At 48.4% G+C, this 14,830-nt stretch overlaps 1 protein-coding gene across 1 annotated transcript; it reads right to left on the reverse strand.

Annotated features, from left to right (window-relative positions):
• Positions 1 to 224: 224 nt before the first annotated feature.
• Positions 225 to 12,654, reverse strand: OTOL1 (otolin 1). The gene is made up of 5 exons (XM_015291764.3): positions 12,535 to 12,654; positions 3,404 to 3,754; positions 2,260 to 2,349; positions 1,809 to 1,880; positions 225 to 1,694 (listed from the first exon to the last, which is right to left on the reverse strand). Exons 2-5 carry the CDS (start codon positions 3,747 to 3,749, stop codon positions 799 to 801), a joined length of 1,404 nt encoding a protein of 467 aa, XP_015147250.2. The 5' UTR covers positions 3,750 to 3,754; positions 12,535 to 12,654; the 3' UTR covers positions 225 to 798.
• Between the last annotated feature and the right edge of the window lie 2,176 nt (positions 12,655 to 14,830).

Raw genomic sequence — 14,830 nt, forward strand, 5'->3', positions numbered from 1 at the left:
CAGGACTTGTGTGAGTGCCAAAGCCGCCTCTCGCTGCCTCCCACAGTGCTCCCAGCAGCCCAGGGCCATTCCAGCAGCACCAGTGGAAGCAGCAGTGGCTCAGCAGCGTGGCCTTCAGAGCAGCCTTACAGCATGCACTGAGCATCTCCTCTGCTTACTTTTGAAGGTTAAGAGTATGTTTTTCCTTCAGGAGGTATTTTACGTTGATCCAAAGGACCCAGTGCTCTCTTAGATAAACTTTTATATCATTCACAACCAAGTCTAAAGTGCTACATAACACTGATTCATTGATATAATACCTTTACATCTTTACACGTGATTTGAAGAAAGTCAGTGCTCACGTTTGTTTTGGATTCGGCTCTATGAATCAAACCCTACAGCCTTTAGCACATCCACGACCTTCCAGTGGTTACCAGTACTGATGTCCAGAGGAGTTTTGATCATGCAAGGATTGTTGGAGCTGGCTTTATTGAAATTTCAGTCGGATAATGAGCTTCATCGTGTAATTCGATGAGCCTCCAGTCCATGATGTGAAGCCCCTTGGGTTTCCCCAACCCTGTGTTAGTCCTGCTGGTGCTTGGGCAATGCTTTCTCTCAGCTGTCACCACCTGCACAAAGGATGTGCTGCTTCTTGGAGCCCCTAGTTAAAATTAATCACTATTTGACAAGTCTATTTTTGTAACAAGATCACAAAACCTAGGAATTAAACCAATACACCGCCGCATTGCCAAACCAATGCTCATATCTCAAGGGTGGAGAGAAAGGGACATTCCTCAGTAACGGCTTTACCCTTTAAATCTATAGCAGGACCTCAAAAACATCTGGGTACAGAAGAAACCCTGTGAAGGTGCTGTCATCCTCAGCGCTGACATAGACCCCATTCCAGTCCCTTGCCACCTCCAGCCACACCTGGTCGCCCGCGCTCAGCTTGAGGATGGTCAGAAAGGAGGCCTGGTCAATCTCCTGCCCATAAAGCGTCTCACGGGCCTTGGCCACCTTCCTGCTGCGGGCCACCAGGCTGACACGGGCCGGTCGCCCTCTCACCGTCAGGTGGTAGGCAAAGACGTACGCCCCGGGCACGCTGCAGTTGAATTTCCCTGTGGCAGGGTTGTAGTCATCCTGCTCGTTGTACAAAATCTTGTCGAATCGGATGGGGACGTTGGGCGGAGGGTAGGGCTTGGACAGCCCCGCGCTGAAGGCCGATCTCAGGAGCTTGGCAGCATCCCCACGGGCACCCTTGGCCCCACGGGCACCTTTCCTCCCCGGTGCCCCTCGCCCCCCCTTGCTGCCTGCTACCCCCTTGGGCCCAGACGGTCCCGTCACACCAGCTGGGCCCAGGTCCCCTTTGTCACCCTTACTTCCTTGCTCACCCTTTTCCCCCTGCTTTCCCTCAGCCCCCTGAACGCCCTCGTCCCCCATCTCTCCTTTGCTGCCTTTTTCTCCCTTTGTCCCACCTATCCCTCTTTCCCCCTTTGGACCTCTCCCCCCCGGCTCCCCACAATACCCTTTGTCCCCAGTGTCCCCCTTTTCCCCTTTGTCACCCTGTTCACCACCCACCCCCGGGTCTCCAACGTCCCCCCTGTCTCCCTTGTCCCCTTTGGTGCCATTCTCACAAGTGTCCCCTTTGGACCCCTTTTGTCCCTTCAGCCCAGGGAAGCCGTAGTTGCCCTTATTGCCTTTTACTCCAGCTTCACCTAAGACAATGTTGGGGAAGAAAAAAGGTTAAAGGCATTAGTACTGGAGTGTCTGGAGATGGAGAGGCATCACCAGCAAAGGGAAAGTCCAACACACTATTCCGTGTTACATACCTTGCAGCCCAGGCTTGCCTGGATAACCAGGGCTTCCACTTGCTCCTCGCTCGCCTTGCTCCCCTTTGCCTCCTAGGACATTGCACCATGAATATGACATTAGCAATAGCATCTGTAGCACAGAAATCGTTATACAGAAAGGGACTGGTACCATTTTGCACATTCCTCAGCACAGTGAGCAATGCTAGTTTCCAAGAATTGCCTTCACAGACCTCAGCTGCATCTCACAGCACTAAGCCTCAGTGCACAGACAGCTCCGTCTCACCCTAAAGTTGGATTTCTGCCCCTAATCTGCACCTTACTGGGAAGTTATTGCTGCTGGGTGCTGCAAGATGGAGAAGACACCTCTGCATTTCTCATTTCAGGACTGCCAAACAATTTTCCTGCAGTGATGTGGTATCCAATGAGGACAACAGCATTTATTTCCCAATGGGAAGTTAGCCTGCTTTACCTCTTTCTCCTTTAAAGCCTTTTGGACCCTGAGGTCCCGGAGCTCCTGGCAGACCTTGCAGACCGGCATCTCCCTTCTCCCCCTTAGGACCTGTAATGTAATCACATCAACAAGACTATCTTAGTAACTCAAAGGTTTAACTATATAGAGAATACTCGAGATATCAGCTAAGCAGCATGCCATCAAGAGATGGATCAAAGGAAGCTCCGTTTGCATCCCCCTGGTAAGAGCTGGCTGTTTTATTTGCTGTCACACAGCCATGCAAACTGAACGTAACACAAGCAGGTTAGTCCTGACCCTGCTCCCTGTGTGCTGCAGGCACCACAGCTGAAATATTGCAGGGACAAAAGGGAGAGGGGCGGTGGGGCAGTGGGGCCTCACTCGAGGCTACGGGGATGCCCTGGTCAGGCACACGGCTCCCCAGCCTTTGCTTTCACTGCTGCAATCCCCAAATCTTACAGCGCTTTGCATTTTGCTCTTGGTTATCATTCAACATTTTTTAAAACCAACTTTCAGCTGCCTCAGAGCCGCGGGGGCTCAGGCATTCATAAAACATCACAAGTAATCTGCCTTTAATATTTGAGCGCATCTAAGGAGCTCCCCTAGCTTCGTAATTGCCCCCTCTCTTTAAAAAGAATTAAATCTGCAAATACAGGAGTAGGATCCGGCGGGCGGCTGCACGCTGCACAAGCAGCAGGTGGGAAGGCGTGCACCAGTCAGCTCCTTTTTTTGTAGCTTTTCATCCACCTGGGGATGCAAGGCTGGGGGCAGCCTCCAGCAGCTCCAACTGTCACAACACAACCCGTGTGGGACGAGAACTTCTCCATCCACACCACGAGCACAAAGCCTTCCGCAGCCTCCCGAGCTATGGGAGGTGAAAATCCCTTGAGTGTGTTGTATTAAGAATTATTTTGTCATTTTTACCACCCTCCCTTGGCTGAATAGTTTCTGGCTCCAATCTAAGTGCTATCAAAGCAAGCATTTGCAGACTAATGCACTATTCATTATAACAACATTAGACTTCAGCACTCTATAGCTACACATTTCAGCAGCAGAATAAAAGAGACAAAATCCTGTGACATGGTGAGATAGGCTGTGCAGAGCCACCTGGTGCAAGAGCAAATAACTCTGTTCTGGTTTGCACCTGGAGGGCCCGGCTCCCCCGGCAGCCCCTGGGGTGCACCAGCGGGGGGACAGCAGTCACAGCAGTTGAAGAAGAAGTCGGCAGCATCCAGCGTGTCGTTCTCGAATGGGAAGAGCGTGGTGGCCGCTTGGAATGCGGGGCTGGAGGAGGGCAGCTGGGCTCTGCCCGGGGCTGCGGGGCCAGAGCTTTTCACTGCGTTGGGGGTGAAGGAGGGCACGGCGGCATCTGGCAGCTGGAGTGGCTTTGGTTTGGTGAGCATCACCACTGGGGTCACCTTTGGGGCTGCCTGCACGGCCACCAGCAGCAGCAGCACAGATGCTGAGATGGCCACCGGTGGGCTCCGCATGGCAGCTGTGGGGAGAAGCGGATGCAATCACTGGGTGTCCTACACTCACTGTCTCTTCTCTTGCACTTTCCATCCCCTTCAATACACTTTTTGTTTTTTTGATCCAAACCATCACCCGCTTCTCTTTCATGATGAGAAACGTCGGCCTCTCCCACCACAGCCAAACTGCTCACAGGACATAAGAACAATGGCAGCGCCATCCCCTGGGGACATGTGCCTGATAGGTAACATTACAAAGTCTCTCTTTTGATGGAGATGAGAAGGCAAAAATTAATAAAACCTCCTACCCACTCCCCATGCTGAGCCACAGCCATCAATTTGCATTGGCTGGAAGCGCTCCCGTGGCACCAGGGGACCAATGGGAGCTGTGCAATCACAGTGGTCACATCTCCCCCATATATACGATTAGGAATAATTCAGTAAGGACTTTAGAGTTAAGCAATTGCCCATTGTAAAACTTCTGCTGTAATAGAATAAATTAAAAAAAAAACAACAACAACAACCTAAAATCATGAAGTATTCATAAGTCATCAAATCAATTTTTCTCTCTGCTACTGGCGGAGCTTCCAGACTTGTACATTCTTTAAGTGCAAACTTTCAGTTCCATTCTTTTCAAACAGGTGGTTTAGCTGAACCAGAAAAAAAGAACCAAGCAAGGATTGTGTTTTTTTTTTCCTATAGCACAGGTGATGCCTCTCAGATGACTTGTCATATAAAGCATCTTTGTTTCTTTCTTAATCCTGTGTGTTGACTTGTAAATACAAACAGAACAGACTCCCTTTCTTGCTCAACCTGTAACCTAACCTTCCTCTAGCAATGAATGTGCTTCGTTACATGGAAGAGCCTCCAGGAGAAACAGGGGCTGCCCCTGCCATCTGGAGGGCAGTAGGAGGTCCCACCCGACTTCAGATATTTGACAGTTAGATTAAAAACTTTCCATCTTAAAGAATTATGTTATAGAGGAAAGGATTGTGATTTTTTTTTTCACATACAAGTGGCCCTCATGAAAAACTGAATTATTTGATGGCAAAGCTATTAAACAATCCACAAAAAATGCCCATTGAGCGCTGTTGCCTATTGCTGTTGTTTGACTCACTCTTCACTCCACCAACTCCAGGAAGAGATAAATTATCACAGATTATTACTGCATCCCATCTCCATGCATGTCTCGCTGCACTAGGACAGGACAATTCTGTTGCATTTGTCCCCAACCAGCTCCTGATAACCTCCCCATGAAGCCTGGTTGATGCCAGAGGGAAGGGGTAGAGCAACCCAACCCCAATCCTCACCTCCAGGATGGGAACAGCCAGCACTGGAGACCAGGAGTGCCGTTCTGCTGTAAGGGAGAGGCAAAGCACAGCACTGCAGGGCCACAGCTTTGGAGGCTTTGTGAAGAAATGGTAAAGCAATTTCAAGTCAGAACCAATCTGCATTTTACTGCTAGAAACCACTTCTGCAATGAGTTGGAAAACCAGATACTGTCCTGTTACACAGCTGGACTGATGGACTGCCAGCAAGTACTGGAAAAACATAATTAATAAAAAAACACACCTTACCAGTCTGCTTAGAAAATAAATTGCTTACAGCAAGGGACTGTTAGACAGCTCTTCATTATAAAGGTCAAGCCTATTCCAAAAATATATATAAATACTTTTCTTTTTTTTTTCTTAATAAAGCCAATGTCTGGGAGGTTGTCATTGTATTAGCTCACCAGCAGCGATTCTGAAGCCATCCATTTGAATCCCACCAGCAGGAAAGGCTATTATTCCCAGTGCATACAAAATATGAAGAATTCATCTTTTTAAACAGCAGCTTGAAAACCCAGATCTTCCTGCAGCTCTGCATTCATCACGGGCAGTAACCTCCCTTGAGACAAATCATACAGCCACTCTGTCCTAAATTCTATGAGTTCAATACAAATATCCCAACTGAAGACCAACTGACCGTGTGGATAATCCCCTACCTTGTACACAGTCCCTCTCCCAGGATGACCTGCCCTCAACGGCCCTTTGATGAAAGAGACAAGCTTATTTTTGGAGAAAATCTGTTTTATTTGATTGAGTGCTGCTGCTGTGGCCAATGAGAGCTCGGATGGTTCAGAGAGAGGGGGTGGTTGGTGATGTCCCCTGAAAGGACCGGGGTGACATCGATATCCGAGGAAATTCAAGCACTTTCCCCAGGCTGGGACACTGCTCTTCACATGGGACTTCTTTGGTTCTTGAGACAAAAAAAAAAAGGTTTTTTTGAGCATTAAGAGACTCTACTCTTGCCAAAATGCTGCATGGCCACAGTAGCGCTCAATCCTCAGCTCTTCTGTAGATACCCAAAGCAGGAGGGTTGCTGCGGTGTTGTTCTAAACCTTATCAGCCCTGATCAGCCCTCTGCAATTAATTGATTATCCTTCCTGTCCCCCAGATAACAAAACACTCCCTCCTTTCCCCATGACACCAACATGGACCATTGTTTGTTCTGAGCTTTCCCAGCCCCACGCAGGATGCAGTGAGACGCAGGAATGCGAGGCTGCCTTGCTTTGCCTTGTGTTGGTGAAACACGAGCAAGAAGACCACCTCCATCAATCAGGCTGAATTTACTACATACCAGCACACTCAGAGCTCAGTGCCGGACAAGAAAGGCTTCTTGTTTCAGGCAGGCTGCAGAAAACAATCAATTCTCCTTTAATAGAAGCTGAGGGAATTGTGAGCCTCCGTGATTTATTTGGAACTGCGAAACTACCTTTTCCTGCACAACGGTCTACAGCTTTCAGCAATAAAAAGTTGATTAAGGATAGTTTATTACTGAGCATACCGGGCTGGATTGATTCACCATCTTTTCAGACTGTTCCAGAGAAATCAATGAGTTTTGCAGAGCTACTCCGTACTGGACACGTGCTTGTCGCAGTCCCCGCAGCCTGCTACTGCTCATTTGGAACTGCTGACCACAGAGTTCAGGTCTGGAATTGAAACAGTTATTTAAAAACAAATTAATAACCATTTTCAATGTCGTAATTGGATTCAGTGTGTTAAAATGAATTTCAAATCGTTGGGTCTTCAGAAATTAAATTTCTGGCAAAGCTGTAGCCTGGAACGCATAAATTGCAGACAAAAGGCATCAACACCAGCCTGTGGGTGAGACCTAAATCAAGGACAAAACTCAAGTCCCAGGCAGTTGGTGTAAGCCTAAAGCATTTCCATGTTGGTGCTACAGCCAAGGAGGAAGCAAACAGCCTGAAATCTCCCAGATCATAGCATTGCCAGCAGCCGTTTGGGTTGGCACATTGCAGCCAAGAGATATGAAACCATGAGCAGCTTACAGCATGGGAACTGGTCAACCCCTTTAAGAGCTGTGATTCAGGCTGCTGGGGGACACCACCAGTGGTGGAATTCAAGGACTTTGAGTCTTGGGCTCATTCTCATTAAGAAAAGCTGCTACATGAGCAGCTCTTCCCTACCAAATCTCAAACAGAGCACTTCTCAATTCAAGGCCATTGGTGTACCAACAACATTTGGGCCCTTCTGCAGAAGGGTTGAGTTGGTTTGGCAGAGATCTGAATCTCCAGACAAAACCTGTCCAAATGGGTCCTGTCTTTAACAACTGAGGTTACTCAGTGGGGCAAAATCAACCATTTTTAACCAAGATTACTGCATTTTACTGTGTTGCCTCCATATTCACCAGAGCTGCTCTTTCAGGAGCTTCAATTTAATGCCATATTCACTGCACACTAAAGCTTAAGCGAGAAATTCCACTTTAATCTTGAGTTAGGGTATTTTCTTGAACAGCTTGAATAGTAGCAGCCTAGAATAGTATTAGTAGATTATGTGACAACCACAGGTTTTAAAATTATACAGTGCTTATTGAGTTACTGAAGCAGTTTGGAAAACTCACAGATTGAGAGTGTAAATTAAGATTTAACACTAGATTAATCACTTTGTTTATTCGGGGCTCTAGAATCTACATCTCGGTGATATAAATGATGCATGTGGTCCATTAACACTCCTTCAAAGTACATTTGAAGCACACTCCTAGCTTTGCATATTTGCAGATAACTGTTTCAGACTGAAATTTGCAGAGCTGACAATGGAAAAATGCCGTGGCAGTGCTGCTGATAGCTCCAGATGTGACCTCCAGCCATTGGTAAGAAGGGCTGGCACCTGCTGATAACTACAGGGACACCTTGAGCGCCTCCTGGGGCTTGCCAAAGGCCAGCATGGGGGTTCATCCTGTAGGAAGCTTCAAGTAGCATGAAGCAGCTCCTCACAGAAGCATCATCCTCACCAGCAACTCATTTCTGCATAGGAGAGTTGCTCTTAAACTAGTGGTGAGCTTGGACAAGGCTCTGTTGAAATTCATGGACACCCTGCACGTACAGAGCCTGCTAACTTTGGAAACCCATACGGGTAACCACAGACAAATCAGTAAGGACAACTTTGCAGAAGAAACCTGGAAATGCAGAGCAACAAGAAACCAGACCTTGGAGGTTCAGCTCCTGTCTTACATGGAAAGGCAGGCTTGCTTGTTGGTGCAATACAAACCCAAAGCAGAGCAACACCAGGCACAGCCTCCTGGTGTCTATGCCACCAGGTGCCAAACAGCCCCCACACAGCAAAGCACAGCTGGTTTGCAAGCCAAAGCACGAAGTGGGAAACATTAATTACAGGCCAAACTCTTCCCTCACTGACCCTGGCAACCCCAATGCCAACCCCCCACCATGACCATGGTCAAGCAGGATATCCCCAGAGACCCTTGGCTCTCCCCTCTCTGCAGTCCAAGTTATTTGTGGAAGAAACTGAGCTACTGCTCACATGGGATTCTAAAACGCTTGACCCCAGAATAGAAATACTGCTGCAGGAGTTTTCATTGGCTACAAAGGGAGACAACTGTCTCCTCTTAAAAGTATAATTGAGTTTAGTGTTGCTGAGATTCAGATATCAAGGGGTAAATAAGGCTGGAAAAAAAAACTGCATCACTCTATGGCAGTGTACCCCACAGGCTCCACTCCATGTGTTGTTTGCAATTTCCCAAGCCTGCTGCCTGGCAGCACAGCTACACCTCTATAGAGATTTATTGCAGTTTAAGGCATAATGGCTGGAAAGGTCCAACAGCTCCCATTTCACAAAAATAAGCATGGAGGGAGTTATTTAAGAACTGTGAGAACTTCATGATCCCTATTACATCCTATCGAGTCGATCACTCTGAGGGCTCCTAAATGCATATTTAAGCTATTTGTAACATGCACTTATGTGAGAGAGGGGAATCGCAGCCCAGCAGTGCTTGTGGCTCCTCGGGCTGAAGTTCCTATGCTGGTGCTGCTCTCTGTGGCTCTTTTTGAGACCAGATTGCCCCGCAACAGCATGTGCTTCACCATAACCAGCTCAGCTGCAGTGGTCCGGCTCCAAACCAGTGTAGGGTCTCCTTTGTCACCACTGTACAGATGCTTCCACCTAAGAAACACATCCATTGTGTTCCTCTGGAAACTGGAGCAGGCTAAGGGTAGAAGTGATCGGATTTCCTGGTCCCCTGTTTCACCCCACTCTGCCTTTGTGCTTCAGCCTGGGGCTGTCACAGAACCCTGCTTCTCCGGTGTACATTCAGGCTGCTTAAAGAAAAAGGAAGAAAACCATTCTCAATAGCAGTGCCTTTGCTCATAGCAAGTGGTGGGATTGTTTCTCCCTGTCCCCTCAGTGCCAGCTTGCAGGAGAGATGATATCTGTTGGCAGGGCCATGCTCCCTGGAGGCTGTTCTGCCAGCACAGAAACTTCTTTCCTACCCACACTTGTGGATGTCTCTGAATTCCCAGGGTTAAGTGCTAAAACGAATGTACTGCCTTTACACTTCTTCACTGGAATGTCCTGCAGCTGAAGCAGCCACTCCACTCCTTCTGGTGCGTATCCCAGCATTTCATGTTCTGAGATGAAATAACCCCAAAGGATGTGCGTCCTGCATAGAGCGTACTGCAAGCTAACAGCATTGCCTGCTGTACAGAGCCTGCTTTGCAGGGAGGCTGGACTCAATGATCTCTGGAGGTCCCTTCCAGCCCCTACAATTCTGTGATTCTGTGATTATTTATAGCTGACTATTTTTAAACTGCTATCAAAGCGATCCAAAACATCAATTCCCCTCAGACTCCATATTTTCCTGCATCTCATACGGGCCTGAATGATCCGATAAACATCGCATTGACTCCTACAAATAGCCATGAGCTGTGAGTGACTTTGTTAAGCAAAGCCCGAAGCGGGTGAGGTCGGCACAGCTCGCTCCTCGCATCCCTTAGCACACGGCTTAGCCGCGCAGACACGGCTGGGCCGCTAGAGAGCAACATTGGCCCGTGTTTTCCTGCCTGCCCAAACGCAATCTCTTCTCCAGCAGGGAAAATGTTCACCTCCTCCCCTGCGCCGGGATCCTGAGCGCACCGCACCGCATTGCACCGCGCCGCGCATCCCACGCAGAGCGCATCTAAGCAGCAGAGAGTCCAGGTTGTAACATTCACACCCCAATATTCAGATTCAAATACAGTGGTTTTGCTTTTCGGAGCGAGGAAACAGTGAACTCACAGCAGTGCTGCAGCAGTTCCCAGGTACGAAACTACCATCAGTTTGCACGGATAAATGAATTTCCCCTGTCTGACCGCTGGACTCCGAGGGGGCTTTTCCCAGTTCCAGCAGACACCGAAGGCGGATGCCGGCATCACCAGCAGAGGGCAGGTGCTGGGTTTTAAGACATTATATTCCAGCCCTGATGAGCAAGCCCAACATTACCAGCGTCTGTCTAATTCTTTCAGAAACCACGGAGGGTCCCTCTGTCTCCATATGCCTGCCGGGTTCCCTTCGGAAAGGCAGAATTTCATTAAAATCGGGGGGTTGTGCTTTTTCAAAAGGGAGGTGCTGTATTGAGAAGCAGCCATGCTGCTGACCTGCAGCTTCTAATGAGACTTATAATATTTGGTATTCTTAGAGCTTAATCTCTTAAAACCTTGTGATTGCAGAAAATGGCAGATTTCATTTAGAAAAGTCAGCTCCAAGCCTTGTGTGTAAAAGGCTCAGGCTCGAGGAGGAAAATGACAATAATCCCAAATGTAATTGCATTTAACCTTTTCCACTCTCATCATTTGGGAGGAAATGAGTCATGGCTTGGGATATTTAAGGGGTATCAACCCAGAAACTACAGCCAGTGGAACGCAGAGGCAGCAAGCTGTGTTTCTGATTGCCTTACCCAGGTAGCCAGCAATTGGGCAAGAGGCTCAAGTTGTCTCAGGGGAGGGTCAGGTTGGATATGCATAGAATCATAGAATGGCCTGGGTTGAAAAGGACCACAATGATCATCTGGTTTCAACCCCCTGCTATGACTTCTCCAGCCTTCACAGTTCTGTGATTGTAAGAGGTGGGCAACACCTCTCTGTCCAACACAGCTTATCCAAGGAAAAGTGCTTTAGCCAAACCTCTTGTCCTACCCATGTTATCCCATCACGAACACTGCAATCATCACCTATTTGAACACCGGCCTGAAAATACCCAAGTTAATAACCCTCTGACGACGCAATGTGCTTGAAGATCTCCGCAACAGCCAGCTTTACCCCACAGAGCTGCTCATCCTGCTCCTCATGGCACAATGCTACATTGGGACATGTCACAACTCCCCCTGGAAATACAGAACTGGAAATACAGAACTGGAAATATCTACTTTGCTTTAGCCTGAACTCTCCTTTGCCTTGGCAAGTGTGTGTTTTGTAATAGGGCAAGGTTGCACCACTTGGAATCACGGTGTTTTAAAAGGTGAGTGCTGCAACCTCATAATCCCCAGAGCAGGCAGAAACCTGGGAATGAAATGGCCTGTGACTTGTGGTGAACTCAGAACTTGGTGGGAGGTGGTGGTATTTGCAATATCAAAGTGCCCCAAGAGAGGGAGAGAATTGTTTGTTCTGACATACAAACTAGATGTGCAAGACTTTGGATCAAAACTAAAGTCAGAGGAAAGATTCCTACTGATGTCTTTGGAACAAGCTCCTCATGCCCATGCAAGGTGAAAATTAACCACCTTAGAAACACAATGGTCCATTTAAGAGGTGTGAGGCAGCAGGGGCACAGCAACAGGAGCTGCCTCATTTCACACCACAGCCTGCTCCAAAAGGCAGTGAGATGCTCATGGCGTTGGCAACTCCCAAAAAGCACAAGCACTCACTGCTGCCTGTGCAGGGGACTTTCCTGAGTGAAAGCATCCCATGCTTGGCAGGGTTACACTGCCACCCACCAAACCCTGTCCTTGTCCCACGTACAGTTCTCCTCATTACCCCTGGAGGTGCCATGGGAGGAGCCCAAAGTTCTCCCCCTCCTCCCCTGCTCCTCACCCAGTAGCAGCAGAGAATCTCCAACAGAATAGTGTAGGCAAATGTACAATAGTAATAAATTAATATTATAAATAAATTATAACGTGTATTTATTGGATCTCCTGAATGGATTAGCAGCAGAGGAATTCCTTTCCTTCTCTTGTAGGAGGCTTTGAAAAGGAAGAGAGAGAATAAAACCATGCCTTCGTAGGCTGGAAATTAGATGGATTTCCATGGCAGTAGCTGCTGTCTGTGAGGTGATGGAGCCCACTTTGGGCTCCAAGTGCAGTGAGGAGCTTTGTCATATACCATGTGAAATACGGCACAGTTCTGTGACCAGAACTGAAAGACAAAGAAGGGAGTTCCCTGTCTGCAGGCATAGCTGTGACGGAGCCGGGATGATGGGCAGAACGTAGAAAAGAGAAGGGTAACACAAAAGGTTTCAGAAATTTCCCATAGGAAACGTACCAGAATGAGCAGGATTACTCACGCAGCTGGCTGAGCTCCTATGGCATTGGGAAAGAGCACAAGGAGATGAAGCAGATAGTGGGTAGAATGGTGTGTGTTCAAACGGAAGTGAAAGCCTTCACCAGCAGTGGGGTGTTACCCAGAGCTGCACACCCAGCTGGCACTCCACACAGCCAAGCACGGCCTTCCTCTCCAGAGGGATGCATTACGCTCCCAAAGAAAAGTTTTCCTTTCCAGGTCCCACCAATGGGCCAATTATTTAGGAAGATGTCAACTAGGGCTGCCAATACAAACAATAGCTTTTCCATTAACACCTACGGAAAGAGGTATTTCTAATCCACAAGGACAAACACTCACACCTGATGTCTGAGTGAGGGTTAGGTATGGGCATGCTCAGATCTTCTGTAGGTCATTTACCAGATCAAGGTTCTAACAAAAGATCACAAACTCGCTTACATAGACCATTACATCGGCTGTAGCAATTAGTATTGTCAAAGGGATTCATCAGGAGTACAGTATGCTCACCAAGATATGATCTGAATCATGTAGGATTAGATTCTGCCCAGCCCTGGTACTCAGTGTTGATTAATCCTACCTTCTAATTATGCCTGCTAAGAGGCCTTGGCATGGCACCCAGCCCCTCTGCTCCAGCCAGAGCACAGGCAGGACTGCCCAGCTGGAATCTGCCCCTTGATGCTGATGTTTATGAGGACAATGAAAGGATGCTGTATATAAGCAGTTTCCCATGCAACATCAAATCTGACTTTCTGTGCTGGAGCGCTGGCACAGGGACTGGACAGGAGCTGAGGTCTTCTCCTTGGGGATGTCCAGGAGCCGCCCAGGCCTGGGGCTGGGACCAGCTCTGGGGACCCTGTTGGGGCAGTGATGGGCTGGAGGGACCCAGGGGTGCATCAGCCCCCTGTAACTCTGTGATGCTGCGCTTCCGTGACACCAGACCACGCATCCCACCTTGCACAAAAATCCAAGGATTTGCACCATGGGGTAGGATCAGACCCAGCCCTGCAGGCACCTTCCCACCAGTGCCCAGACAGGTGTTCAGCTAAACCCAGAGCAGAGATAACCACCCACAGCCCTCACACCTGTCCCATGGGGGTGATTGCTTTATCTGAGCTGCCCCATAATTAGATAAAATGTTCTTCTCTAATCTGTGGGGCTGACTTTGAGCACAGTTTTGTCAGGACATTTGCCTGCAGGAGTTTTGCTTCTGTGCTTCAAGTCAAACTAGTCTTATCCCAAATAAAACTGCAGGGTCTTGCCTGTGGATTAGCAGAAGTCACCATCTGCAGGAGACAGGTGCACAACACTCAGCGGAGCTAATGAAATCATCACCGTGGCACTCCGATATACTTGGTAAATATTTGCCATCCAACGTTTGCAAATACCAAAGGCACACATAGATTATGGCACAAATGCTGACAGCTAACAAACGAAGGGCTTTATTTTTAGAACGTTCATCCTTTTGTGCCCTCAGAGTTGCCCTAATCCCTAAAAAGCAGCCTCACAGCCTGGGGGCTTAAATCAGGGGTGGATGAAGCCAGGCAGATATGGGTGAAATGATGAGCAGAAAGCAAGGCATACAGACAGTGCCTAAATCCACGCTGAATTTGGCAGAAGCCACTGCGGGAAGGAGCAGCAGCAAATGGGATCAGCGCATACCCGGCCAGCAAAGCCTGGTGTGCAATGCACACGAGCCCCGTGGTGAGCACTGCAGACTCAGGACACATTCAGAGCACCATTCTGGCTTTATAAATGCTCCGCTGGCCTTTGCAGCAGGGATGCAATGTTGCTGCTGTCTCAAGGGGGTAATCTTCAGGATGTTTCCTGCAGGAGCAAAAGCCAATGCTTAAATGCCTGGCAATAATTAACAGAAATCTCCAGTGGTGAAACAAGGAAGGTAGGAGATCTTCCAGAGCGCTAGAGGAGGAAACAGACTGACTTCTTTTTATATACTTCATAAATTGATGACTTTGCTATGACTTTTGTGGTGCCAAGAGCGTGACGCATTCTGAAGCTTTGGGTTCAATGAGGTTTGGAGCGTCGGGATGGTGACCCCAAGGAAGGTGGCAGCTAGGTCTGCTTCTGCAAGTATTTCTGAGGGAAAGATGAGGGATAGCCACTCACAAAACACACATTGTACTGAGCTCCATCCACCCAGGCATGGGGCTTCTCTGCAGGCTGAGCTGCCTGTGCACACTCCATGCAGGCTCCTGTGGTTCCCTGTCACCGGTGGGGTGTCTCTGCTCTGCTCTGCGCTCGAAAGGAGTGCATCTATTTG

This window comes from Gallus gallus, chromosome 9 (assembly GCF_016699485.2).
Source record: "Gallus gallus isolate bGalGal1 chromosome 9, bGalGal1.mat.broiler.GRCg7b, whole genome shotgun sequence".
Taxonomy (NCBI): Eukaryota; Metazoa; Chordata; class Aves; order Galliformes; family Phasianidae; genus Gallus; species Gallus gallus.